This window comes from Haemaphysalis longicornis, unplaced genomic scaffold (assembly GCF_048455015.1).
Source record: "Haemaphysalis longicornis isolate Haplotype H1 unplaced genomic scaffold, Haemaphysalis longicornis Haplotype H1 scaffold_7, whole genome shotgun sequence".
Lineage (NCBI taxonomy): Eukaryota > Metazoa > Arthropoda > Arachnida > Ixodida > Ixodidae > Haemaphysalis > Haemaphysalis longicornis.
This window is the reverse complement of record NW_027526422.1, coordinates 162,231,265-162,244,598: the sequence shown is the minus strand read 5'-3', so window position 1 is coordinate 162,244,598 and position 13,334 is coordinate 162,231,265. Positions and strand designations below refer to the sequence as shown.

The 13,334-nt window shown below is 44.0% G+C and overlaps 1 protein-coding gene across 1 annotated transcript in view; it reads left to right on the top strand.

Moving 5' to 3' along the window:
• The window catches only part of LOC144146635 (sodium-coupled monocarboxylate transporter 1-like), a 59,961-nt gene that overhangs the window by 21,660 nt on the left and 24,967 nt on the right, over positions 1-13,334 (top strand). Inside the window, exons 6-7 of the mRNA XM_077678573.1 lie at positions 4,961-5,101; positions 6,751-6,880. Coding sequence (XP_077534699.1) covers positions 4,961-5,101; positions 6,751-6,880 — 271 coding nt within the window. The remainder of the gene's footprint in view (positions 1-4,960; positions 5,102-6,750; positions 6,881-13,334) is intronic.

The window sequence follows — 13,334 nt, the reverse complement described above, 5'->3', positions numbered from 1 at the left end:
TGTGAATTTTAACCTAATTTATGATCCATTTTGACTATGTCATGATAATAATCAGGAAGCACGTCATTACCTTCATCGAGACCTTTAATTTGATATGCCACACGCCCTAGCGTTATGAACTTGAACTTTAACCGAATCTATGACTTACCATGACTACGTCATGATATACCCATAACGCATTTTTGTCCCGAATGATTCCCCACATCGAGACCTTGAATTTGATTCCCCACATGCCCTCGCAGCATCATTTTGAATTTTAAACCAATCTATGACTCATTATGACTGCCTGATGACTACAATCAGGAAGCATTTTTTTTATTTACCCTGCGTGATTCAGTTAATCCGGACCTTTCATTTGATACCTTACACGCCTTAGCCTCATCAGTTTCACTTTTCACCCAATCTAATGTGGTCATTATTCTGTCTTAAGGGGCGCTGCCCAGTCAATTTAGCTAATTCATTTGAAACAGCAGAAAAGACAGCCCCCGCCCCCATTTCCCCCCGGCTCTCACCTCTTCCTTTGTGACCCCTAGTATATCAAGCCGTTAACAGTAGCAGGCAAACAACCAGCCCACCAGCGCCGCCGTGTGCTTTCCCACCACCCTTTCCCACGCTCTTAGTGGATCCGTCAGGAGGAAAAATTAAGACAACCCTTTTTTATGACCTCACCAGTCAATTATCACTCACGCGCCCAGCCGCGAAAATTAGGTATACCGCAAGTGCTTATGGCCACGAAAATTCAACAAGAAACTAAAAAAAAATCAAACACCCCCTCCCTCCCAACCGATCATGCAGATCGCGATTGGTGCCGTACCCGCAGGTAACCTGAATTCCGAGCCCACAGTGACGCATGAAACTTAACAGCCAACCATAGCTGCCTGCTAGGCTACTCATATGTACTCAAACTCAAAATGGACTCAAAACTCGTATGTACTCAGAACTCAAAATGTACTCAAAACTGAATATGTACTCAAACTCAAAATGTACTCAAACTCAAAATGTACTCAGAACTCAAAATGGACTCAAACTCAAAATGTACTCAAAACTCAAAATGGACTCAAACTCAAAATGTACTCAGAACTCAAAATGGACTCAAACTCAAAGTGTACTCAGAACTCAAAATGGACTCAAACTCAAAATGTATTCAGAACTCAAAATGGACTCAAACTCAAAATGTACTCAGAACTCAAAATGGACTCAAACTCAAAATGTACTCAGAACTCAAAATGGACTCAGAATTCACTAGGTCTCAGGCGTACTCAAACTCAATCGGACTCAAACTCAGTCGGGATCACTCGGCTCAAACTCACTCAAGCTCAAACTCACCATGCCACACTAGCCTCGCGCTCACTCAAACTCAAACTCACGCGTGAGTTTGAGTCTGAGTGAGTGGACTCATGAGTGAGTTCGCCGACCTCTGCACACAAGCGATGTCAACAACATCCGATAAATGCCACCAGTGGCCTTAGGTGTCGCAAGTTGTTCAGGCACCGGTGTCGTCATTGTACCAGCTCACGGAGCCTATACCAACTCATAATAATAGCTGATCGCTACTGCTAATGAAGACCTCATGCATGAGCAAGAGATTCCCGTGTTCTTACTTCAGTAACCATTAAGATAAAAAAGGAAAAATACGCCACAGGTTTTTAATTGTTCGATTTATTGTTTAATGACCGCAAAACATTGATTATTTCGAGAATATCTCCGTAAATGTAATAGAAAATTGGTGAGTTACACACGGTATGTGATGCAGCCCTAGTGATAGACTCAGGAAACCCGAAACATTCATTGGTGAAGTGTGGTTAGAGAGAAAAACCATGTGCCAGAACCGGCCACGGTGTATTAACGCGTCCAAAATTTAGAAGGAGTATAACAAGATGCAAATTATTTCTTTAAGTGTCTTGTATTTTCGAATTTGTCGATGTTAATGTTATTTTTCCGAAACGAGCTAGTGCTGGTGCCTGCATTTTGTGTGTCTGCAGTATGCCTTGTTCAACATCCCCCCTGAAACTGAAAATCACCGTTGAGATCACAGGGATGTGGTGACTGGTGTAGGTTATAGATCACGGGGTTTCGGGGACCGTTATTGCAATGTAGGCTTTAATCGTGAAAATAGTTGTGGTTGTCCAGAATTACTTGAATGGTCGGGTCGCTTGCAACGTAGTGAATCTTGTTGTTAAGGGTTTCTACGGTTCTAAACCACTCACGGGCCTACACATAGCGTCATCGTGTGTTTACAACAGTTAATGGCCGCATCTTCGTTGTTCTCTTGAGCTTCACCTCGTGAACGGCAATACCAAGTGATTACAAGACATGTAACAAATGCGTTAGAAGCGCGACGCTTGATAAGACTACACTGAACAGCTTTTTCGGTAAAACATGACAATATGTCTCCCCAGTGATGAGCAAGAAATCAGCTTGAGACTCTACCTCAACATTGATATTAACAGCGTCAGCTTTAAAGGAGCCATGAAAAAAAATACAACTTCATGTAATGTGAAAGAACTAGGATTCAACATCTGACTCAGCTGCATTACAGCCCCAAACGATGCTTTTTTAACGAAAAAAAAGCAAGAAGTACTTAAAACTTTCAAATTTTGCGCCACGGTGACGTGTTATGAGCAAGAATGACGTCATACGGGCCAACAATAAAACAATTTTTAGTGCGTTAACTGCACGTTAGCATTCAAGTGATGCGGTCAAATGGAACTAGTGGCCCCTTTACAGACGTCCAGTCATGTGTCGTCGTGACAGGTCAGTTAGGCGGCTGCCAATCGCACAAACAAGGTTCCGTGACGTCATAGAAAAGTTGCGGGAAATTGGCTAGGGGCTCGCGACTGCTTCACACGTTTTCTTTAATATCTCCATTATTTGTTCGAAGATCGCGATGATATTGACATCATTGTTATCGAGACTAAGCAGTCTTTCTAATAAACCCAACTTGTATTTTGTCTTCATGGCTCCTTTAACGCTGAGCTGCGCTACCTGCCTTGTTTGGTACTGCGGGACGTGCTGGAACGGAACCTCACGGAGTGCCTCTAGTAAACGAATGCCGCAAGACGACATCCTGAGGTTTCACCTGACAACAACATGCGACCTGTTTTTTACAGCAAATCGGTGAGGTCCTCTTTTGTCAGAAAACTGAGTCGTAAACAAAACAACCAGGCAAGACCAGCAGTTCTCGCCTAAGATGCCGTGCGCATACGCCAGGCTAATCAGGCGTGCGGTACAGAGGTCAGTATTACTTAGAGAATAACCACATAACGAGCATCTAAAACACATAATGGATAATAAGGCACCATTTAAATTGGGAGCCCGGTGCCCCACCGTCACCCTTCCCTCATATGTTCTGGCCAAAAATAGGTTTGCAGCTGCTCTCGAAAGGGGAGCGGGGTGGCGTCATTCGGGTGGTTGCGTATGCCCTAGGATAGGCAGGCCTAGAAATTCTCGCGGAAGACTCACAGCACGCGGGTCAGGACCCAGTATTTGGCGCCAGGGAAGCCGAGTACAAGCGACAAGCCCGCGAAGACAGCGATTACCATTTCATCATAATCATCAGCCTGTCTATGCCCACTGCAGGGCCAAGGCCTCTAGTATTAATCTTCAGTTACCCCGGGAATGTGCTAACTGCGACCAATTTATCCCCGTAAACTCCTTGATCTCATCTCCCCACGTAACAACTTTTTGCGCCTCCTGACACGCTTGCCTTCGCTAGGGATCTACTTTATTACCCTTAATGACAAACGGTTATCTTGCGTCTTGCATTACGTGCTCTGCCAACGCCCATTTATTCTTAATTTTTACTAAAATATCCAACACGACTTGGACCCCTGACCCACCCCGCTCTGAAAAAACGCTTTCCTTGGTCGGAAAGGAACCTGGGCCTCTTGTGTTATGACGCCGAAGGTCCACTCAATCGCGCTATGTTGACACGCTTGAAGCAGTTTCGATTTGAAAAGGGGTACATGGACCTGCAAAGGTACACAGAAAAATCATGCCCATCTCCATCTAACGATGAGGATGGCTGAATGCGAAGCGTTCGTCGTGCAAAATCAAATGACGAAGTTCATGAAATGACGAAAATCAAATGTCCAAGTCGAAGTCGCTGCGATGGAACTTTCAAACGGCGTGTGAAACACAGTCAAACCTTTACGAGTCAAATTCAAAACAGTCTGCGAGTCTAAGTCGACACTCAGCAAAATCCAAGAAATCCCTAACGAAAAAGCTTCTTGTTTAACCATCATCATCGATAGACGGAGGAGAGCGAGATTTTTATTGGCCTTTACACTTGCATTTGGGAATTTTTCATTTGTTTCTTTGCACCTATACTGATCATTCGTAAGGGCTGTAAGCGTAGGTGGTTTAAGTAAAGGAAGCATACATGTCCTTTATTGCATTGCTTGGATACGGCGTTCTTCCGCAATTAGGTAAGGTTACTATTTTCACTATCATTCCAATTTACTCGGGGCCGCTTGCCTATTTCTACCAAAAATCGAGCCGTGCTTCTTACACGTAACTCTTTATCCTTTTTATGCTTGTAAGTAAGAGCGAGTTTTCGGGAGAGCTGCGGCAAAGTTTTGCAGGCTGATATCAGCGGGACTGGGTGTGTGTCAATGCTTCCTTATTGACGCATAAAGAATTTGGACGCGGAGACTAATCTCCTGAGTGCCGATTTTTTCCGGCCCGCTGTTGACACTGCGCGCCTTGTCAAGGGTGCTGAAGGCGAGGGCAAAGCTGCGGGTGTAAGCTCTTAACTTAAAGAACAAATTTGAGACAGTCGACTTTGCGAATAGTCACCTTGTGGTCTGCTTATGAGCGCTCAGATAACCTGGCTTCACTTTTCCAGCTCTTGTAAAACTCGCAAAGAAGATATGTTTTTGTAATCGGTTGAATCATACATTAAAAGACTGGCAATTTTACTCTTCCCTCGCCGTTCCAAATGGGGCTATTTTTGTTTCAGCGTCACCATGGACTTGACAACCGATGAAACGCTATGGGGAATGCTAATTGCAGCATCACCTACCTTTGTAAACCGCATCTGCTTGGACCAAATGGCTGTCCAGAGATACCTTGCGTCCAGGACACTTCAAGAGGCAAAATCGTAAGCAGTTAATGAAACTTATGTATGTATTTATACAATACTGCAGGCCTTAGTTGGTTGATGCAGGAGTGGGGTGTTTATACATCAATAAGGTAAAACATTTGTAAAAACAAAAAAATAATAAAAAAATAAGAGAAATAAATGAAAGCAAGAAGACTTAGGCAATAAATAAAATCGAAGGAAACCCAAGAGAAAAAGAACACGCGGATCAGTCTGTATCTCATATATATGTATATATATATATATATACATATATATATATATATCGCTCAAAGGATGTAAGAAACAGGGCAGCAAAATAAAAAGCCACGCAAAGAAGCAATGATCATACAAAGTAACACAAATATGACACAGGTGGCTACACAAAACCGAGGGCAGTTGGCAGCCATACATTTTATGGGACGATTTGCTTAATAAACTGAGGAACATTATTTGCTAAGATGGCTTTGGCCGGCAAGTCATTCCAGTCACTTATGGTACGGCGGAGAAAAGAATGTTTGAATTCGTTTGCGCGTGCAACAATCGAGGTAAATTTCGGAGGGTGATGGTTAATGGTGGGTCTGTGGGGCAAAATGTGCAGATAAGGTGCGGGGTCATACAGCTCCAGAGTTGATAAAAAATTTAATCCTGTTATTTTTCGTCGGCTCTGTAACGTCGTGATATTGTTTGTTTCCATTAGGCTCGTTGGTGAGTCATGTCGGCGATAACAAATATATATGAACCTGACGGCCAGCCTCTGAATTCGTTCAAGTTTGTTATTGTCGTTTTTAGTGTGTGGATCCCAAACGATACACGCGTATTCCAGATGAGGCCTGATTAGCCTATTATATGCAACAATTTTAACATAAGAGGGTCGATTTTTTCAATTTGTGTCGTAAGATGCCGAGTTTTTGTCGTGTTGATGCACAGATTTTATCGATGTGTGTTGACCAGGTTAGGTGATTTGTGAAAGTTATTCCGAAATATTTAAACCACTGCATAAAAACGAAAAAAAAAGTTTTACAGACGTTTTGACTGGAGCGCCAGTCTTCCACAGAGTGATGTACAACCTACAAACATGCCCCTGTATATAGGCGCGGAAGGTGTGCTACATGTGCACCCTTGTTAAGGACATACGTTTGCGGGTTGGGGCGAGAGAACCGAGAAAAAGAGGGCAGTATACATGTGCGTACAAGCTTGCAAATAGAGTGCACCTGGTTGCATACTTTCTTGGTGGCAGCAGCAACTTATGCTGAAATCGTTCCGAGTTGACGAAAAGCTTAAGTGAAAAATGTTGAAGATTTACAGAAGACGCAATGTTTTTTTCGCGACACAACTTCGGCAGACAAAGCATGCTACACACCTGTCGTACTAGATAACCAGGTGACAGAACCCTGTGATTTTTTACATAGCTATTGTTAGGAATACCCCGAAATTCTTGTTGTCTTTCAATTTATATTTACGTGACGGTTTTATGTTTTCGTTTCAATAATCCTAGTCTGGATACAGATACCTTAACTACTCGTTAGCTATAACGTTGGATATTTGGATAATTATGCACACGAAGCACAAAAAAAGGAAACAAGTTTGCTGGAACGCATTGCCTTTTAGGCAACATAACTATTTTGTATTGCGCAATTATTGTATCCGAATCATGCTTCCAATTGCAGGACGCTGGTGCTGGGAACCGTCATGACCTGTTTATTCTATGTCCTCGGTATCGGCGAAGGCATGGCTCTGAGTAGCCTTTATCGTGGCTGCGATCCGCAGATGTTAGGGAACATTCAAAAGACTGACCAGGTAAATGAGTCTTTAATGGTTTTTACAGTACCTACTGAAATGATATAAGACCTCATATAGTCGACCGGAAAGTAACAGTTGGAAAATATTCCCAGTGTAGAATGCGGAGGTTCTTATTATACTTGTTATCTGAAATTTGTTGCCTGTACTCGAGGAGGACACAAAACGTTTGGAGCACCTGGGGATTACTTGTAGTTTCACTGGATTTTTTGTATTGCTGTGCTTTTCTCGGCAGTGGTCGAGCATAATTCGACTAGAAATTTAACTGGGTTTGTTGTATCGCCTTTTGTGAATAACATTTGTGTGGGCTCAAAATAAGGTCGCTGATACATTTCTGTTTTCTTGATAGGATTTTTGTTTTAACTACATCTACCACAATACGAGAAATGCACTCTTTAACAGCGTCTCATAATCAATCTCCTCAAGTGGTCTCGTGTTGAGGGAACGTCTCGTATCTGACGGTTTTCAGATTGAAATCCACGTTTGCTTTTCCGCGAAGGATGTCCTTTCCTGCTTCTTTCTGTTTTTTGACACGCTATCTTCATCAATTAAAATATTTGGAGGACTTATTTTTCATCCCGTGAGACACTGAGGTAATGTACTTCTAGTTGGAGTTCGTGATCTTGAGCGCGATGGTTTTCTATGAGGTAATTAGATAAGGTAACAGGAACCAAACAGAAAGTATTTGTGCGTATGAGATTAAACGTCAGCCTCCATTTTTTGCAGTGGCTTACCAGAAATGCATGTAGACGAAAAACTCTTTGACGTACCGTCATCCTCGCAACATCTCAGGCATATTGCCCCTTCTAATCATTGGTAATAATCTAAAAGCTCTATTCTCAATCGCGAAAAAGGAAAATGTATTTCGCACCAATATCTTGTAACCGTGTTGTCGCTGGCCGTTATAGCTTTTAGCATGGGACGCGCAGTAGGAAAGAAGTGTGCCCTGTTTGTGCTCACGTTTCAGCCGCCACCCCTGCCACCTAAACGCCTCTTTTCTGCGAGGCCAGCTCTCAAGCTCGTCCCCCCCCCCCCCCCCCGTTTCGCTACTTTCCCGATAAACACGGGGTGGGTTTTACTAAGTCAATTCAATTTTACCGTATTCTAATGATCGTGGGCCCACTATTCGAAATTTTAAGAGCGATGCCATTTACAAATCGTAATTGTTCTTGTCCGCAGTTAAAAATACTAAGAAAGTCCCGAGCGCGCGAACGTGTGCGAGGGCCTATAAAATGCCTAGCAAGCAGTGTGTCGAACCGAAAAAAATACCTGTTCGGTTACGGTTCAGGTTCAGGTAAATTGATTTTGTTCCGGTTCAGTTCCGGTTCGATTAATTCTATCCGCGAACCGGTTCGGACATTATAATTAGAAATTGCAACATCAAAATAAATTACAAATAAAGCATCTGAAATCAGCACATACGAAACGGGATACATCGTAGTGTAAGGCTCAGGAATTTCTACCTGGAATGGTTTCTTTATGTGCACTCAAAGGTTACCTCACCAACATTTATGCATTCGGACTTCATCTAATTGGGCCCGACGCAGTAGCTGCAAAATCCGCGACCTCCTTACAAACCCACTTACAAGTAGAACTCGCTAACTATCCCGCCACCTCGGCGTGTAAGCAATTCAAGGAACAGTGGGGAGAACATACAGCTTTCTTCATTTGACCTAGCCTTCGGTAACTCAAATTAGACCCTTAAAGAAGTTTTCATTAAACAAGATACGGAATATAAAAAACACTTCACCGAACGCAACGCCAGAAGGACTAATAGGATAAATATTAAAAAAGAAGACTTCGCTGTCTCACAAATATGTTAGCTTCTAAGTGCCTATACGAAACCGGATGCATCGTGGTGCTGGCTTTCGTCGGCGGCCGCCACTCGCACAAAACTAACTACACCGCACACTATATTACCTGGACGTCTGAAGGGATGCGGGAGAAGGTAACCACTTTTGTTCCAGTGACCACGTGGTTACTATGAGGTGCTGCTTTCTGACGTAGGTTATTCTCTCGCAAAAAAAAGAACTTGCCACTGATTGATCTTTTTTCAAAAATAAAAACATAATTGTATTTAAGTGGCGTTAATTATTGGTATCATTGTTATTGGTATAAAGCCGTTTTTTTTCAAATACCAGCTTGTTTTTGTTTTCGTGGCCCCTTCAACAACTTCTGCAGCAATCAAAATAAGCACTAGTCTGCAACTACAAAAAGGTTAAGGATAACACAAAGCGTAGGAAGACCCGGAGCATTTTCCATTTCCCGCTTTTGTTCTCTACTGAGCAAAAATTTGCAGTTTAGGCAATGTCGTAAAATTAGAAACGCAAGAAATGCGCAGGAGAATAAATCCCAAAGTCCGGAGGGTACTCCGAAAACGGTACAAAACAAACGGTCTCCTGGAAAGATTACCACAGAAACGGAAGTTTGAAACGAAGTTGTGTATTTATTCACTCAAATCGTTAACCACAAAACGATCATATTAGAATGAAATATCTCTTTCAATCCGTTATAGACAACGTACATCTGACTGGGAAAACATTAGTTATACAATAACAACAATAACGCAATATTGATAAAAACCAAACTTGGTATTAAGTTGGTTACAGTGCTACCGAGCTTTAAAGACATCCACCATTACATATAAATATACAGTTTCAACTTGGTTTCCAAAACGGCCCGCAGTATCAGGTGTAACATCAGCAGTCATGGATTATCACAATTATTACAATGTAGCTTAAGAGGGCTGCTACAGATCCCGTGGTGACGGCGCTACTAGTGTTAAGAAAACTTTACCGTCAAACAATAGGAGATTTTACCAGTGTTATTGTTCAGCCATATAAAATTGGCACTTTCGAAAAAAGTACTCACACAGCAAGGAAATTGTGTGACGATGACTACAAACCTCCAACCCGTCACTCTACGGCACAAATAGGCTGCACTGCACGACCCGGCGGACAGAACACGGCCGAATATGCATCTGGAAGCATTATACTCAGCTGCCATTTACAAAAATAAGATAAAACATCCTGAATGCATATTTAAGGCATTGTACCACTCCTACTAACAAAAACCTAAAAAAAAACGACGACAAAACAAAACAGTTTTTGTGTTGTTACATCATTCAACAAAAATGTAGAAGCAGAACTGTTGCTCTTTTACTTTTTTTCTCCCCAGTTAGCACGGATCAGCAAAATATTGTCAAGAGTATTCTTTGACAAGTTAACGCGTTGAGTAGAAAGTATAAACTTTAAGCTAGAGAAAGTCCTCTCTACGCTCACTTGAGTTGCTGGGCACGCCAGCACAACTTTAGCAAGTTCATGAAGCTCGGAGCGTTCCAGTCGTTGCGTCTCCCAATAGGCAAGGACGTTTTCATCCTTCTTCAGTCTCTTTTCTCTTTCGAAGTCGCTCAATGCTGCCGCTATCGACTTCAGTGCCCTTCTTATTCCGTAATTTTCAGCCACTTGTGATTTTTCCTCTTCCTTCAGCAGAGCGTCTAGTTCATCATCACTGCCTAGAGAGGATGTCGGACTTTCTCGGCAGTCGTTGGCGTCACGGCTGAGGCGTACAATGTTGGCCCACGTGTTGCTCAAGGGAGCGCGTGCTTGTTGCTTGTCGCCTTCAGACAGCAGAATGTTGTACCTCGGATCAAGGAAGACCGCCGCCCTGAACGCGTCATTCTGAAGAAGCAAAGTCTCCTTTGCCTTGAGTGCATCAACAACAGAGCGTGCAAATGTGGAATCCACTTTCCCTGTGTCTATAACGCATTTCATCCAAGCGCTGTAGAAATCACCGACTGTCAACTGTTGTGACTTCAGGGTGAGCGTTGTCTTCTTTGCCGGGTGGAGAGCTCGTACAATGTCCTCTATTCTACTCCATTCGTCACCGGCAAGGAACAAGACACGATTTGTGGCAGACACCTCCACACAAAACCCCCGAAGTTCGAGCAAACGTTCCAACATATCATGGGTGGAGTGCCAGCGAGTTGGGCAGTTCAGGATGGGCTTCCGTAAGTTTAGTTTTTTTTATCATCATCATTACATTTGGGCACCGAAGTTTCTAGCAAAGTTCTCTTGCTTTCGCAACAGTGGCCTTGACGGAGGCCTTCTTCATCGCGTCGTCAACTGCTAGCTGCAAGGTATGCGCTGCGCATCGCACTCCCCTCAGTACACCACGCCACGGTCCCGTGTCGTCGAACGGGTCATCACTTGTCAACTGCAGCTCAGCGTTCTGATCCCCAGTGACCTCCCCTTCGTCATCACTTCCCGACTGCTGCTGCTGATCTTCCATGAGTGACTTGACTGACTTCACTAGGTTGGTGCCGTTGTCTGTAGTGATGCTGCACACTTGGCATAGCTCGACATTGTACGCCGCCAGTACCTCAAGCAAAATACTTTGCAAATAGCTATCTGTGTGCTCCTCCTTTTTTTCTTTGATCGCGAGCGTCCGGAGGACAATTTTTTTATCGGAAACGAACTGCAGGTTGACACCAAGCATTGATCTGCCCATACGGGTGACCCAATCAACTTTAAGTGATATCAGTCTTCCCTTCACTTGCTGCCGGATTTCTTCGCGCATTTCATCGGCCAAAAGAGCTACTCTTGTCGGAATTTTTTCGGCGTGTGTTACAGTCTTTGTGCTAAGACCATCGAGCAGGGGATCAATAATTTTTCGGAAACCGGAGTCTTCCATCAGCGCAAACGGCCTGCCATTCACAGTGCACAGCTCTACACAAGCGCTAACAATTATGTGATCACTTATCGACACTCTAGCAGTGCCAGCTGGTAGCATAGCAGTTAGCTTCTGTTGCCCAGATGAACGTGGTCGTTTTGCTGAGCTTGCTTCTGCACCTGTAGGGGCATTGGAGGAGTCCGCAACGACCTTCCTGTAGATCTCGTAATGATACCTCTGCAGGTGTCGTTGGAGATTAGCAGCATGGTTGGCCTTAATTTGCGCAGAACAACTTCCAACACCGCATTTTGACATCTCAGTTACATCATCGTACGAGAAGTACTTCCTGGCTGTGTTTTGTCTTCTTCTTCCCATGCCGCTGTGTGCTGTAATATGAAAATTATTCTGGTAAATTTATGATCCTATTGGCAAGCTCTATAGTTGAAACATGTACTGGCTCTCAATAGCTACAAATGCTTTCCGAAAACTATTTTGGATAAACTCCTATATGGGGTAATAACCGACCTCATAGAGCTGTGCCGCGGTCCCAAAACATCCCAAATTTTCAACGGTACCAAAACGTAAACACGGGAGAATTTACATTTTTCTTTGAGATCAGCGAAAATTATACTGGACGAGAAATGTAGTGAACGGCCGCGATCTTTTTTCTCTTCTCAACGGCGTGAAAGACTAAGGAAAATTAAACTGACTATACTGCATGGCAGCAACCACTCTGAAGCCAAATTATCATGATAAACCTTTGTGCCTCTTGAATCGCTAGTAGTTCATTGGTAGCTGTTGTAAGCCATCGAACGCTCATCGAAGTTTCGGTTCCCTTGAACAACTTGGACTTACATCGCGGTCCATTATGTCACAATTATAGACAACGAAACAGGGCTGGCAGCCCCTGCGCTTCGGATGATGGTATTTATCCACTATACGCTGCTTTCTCAATGGTCACATACCTTCAAATATCGAAATGAATCTACCCTATAAATGGACACGAACACAGAATCCTTAAAAAAACGAAGGCATTCAATTCGCAGCCTTTCTCTAGACTGCAAAACAAAGCCGTTGCATAACTTGAAACGATTTCACAAAGGCAATAACTACCATATTTTAGCATTTGCACGCGTGAATGCGGAGTTCAAGAAGAAAACGCCGTTCAAGAAACCAAAATGAAACACCTTGACTTACCTCGGGTTGGGGCCGCACACTCGTTGTCAGCCTGGCTCTACCGGAGTCGGCGCACGGAAGCAGGTCCATAAAGCGCTACAAGCGCCTGGGTGCGCAGTGCGCAGTCGACCTGTTCGGACGTGCTTTTCTGGTGCTCCGACAACAGCGTGTTTCTACAGTGAAGGACAGCGAAACGGCAGAGACAGCGGAGGACAGCCGAAGCTGAGTATTTAACAGCACGGTTTCTTTCTCGTTGTGTCGGGGTTTCAGCCGAGATGACGCGTAGAAAGCTGGAACAGTGTGGTAGCTGTCCGCGGCACGTAGACGCAGATGAGTTTCAGCGGGATGGCGGCGAGGCAGACGAAGGGGCAGGTACGTGTCGGTTATGCGTAGTGGTGTCGCGGCTAGAACGCGTAGAAGCGGATAACTCGGGGTTAGCTAAGCGGGTTGCAGAACTGGAGGCAGCGCTAAGTAACGAACGCGATGAACGGAGGGCCGTTGAGGGAAAGGTAGAAGCAGCTGAGAGGAAGCTAGAAAGGAGCGTCATTTCGCCAACAAATGACGACCACCTCGGCCGATGCAGCGCAGCGGAGGCATGCGCCGAGAT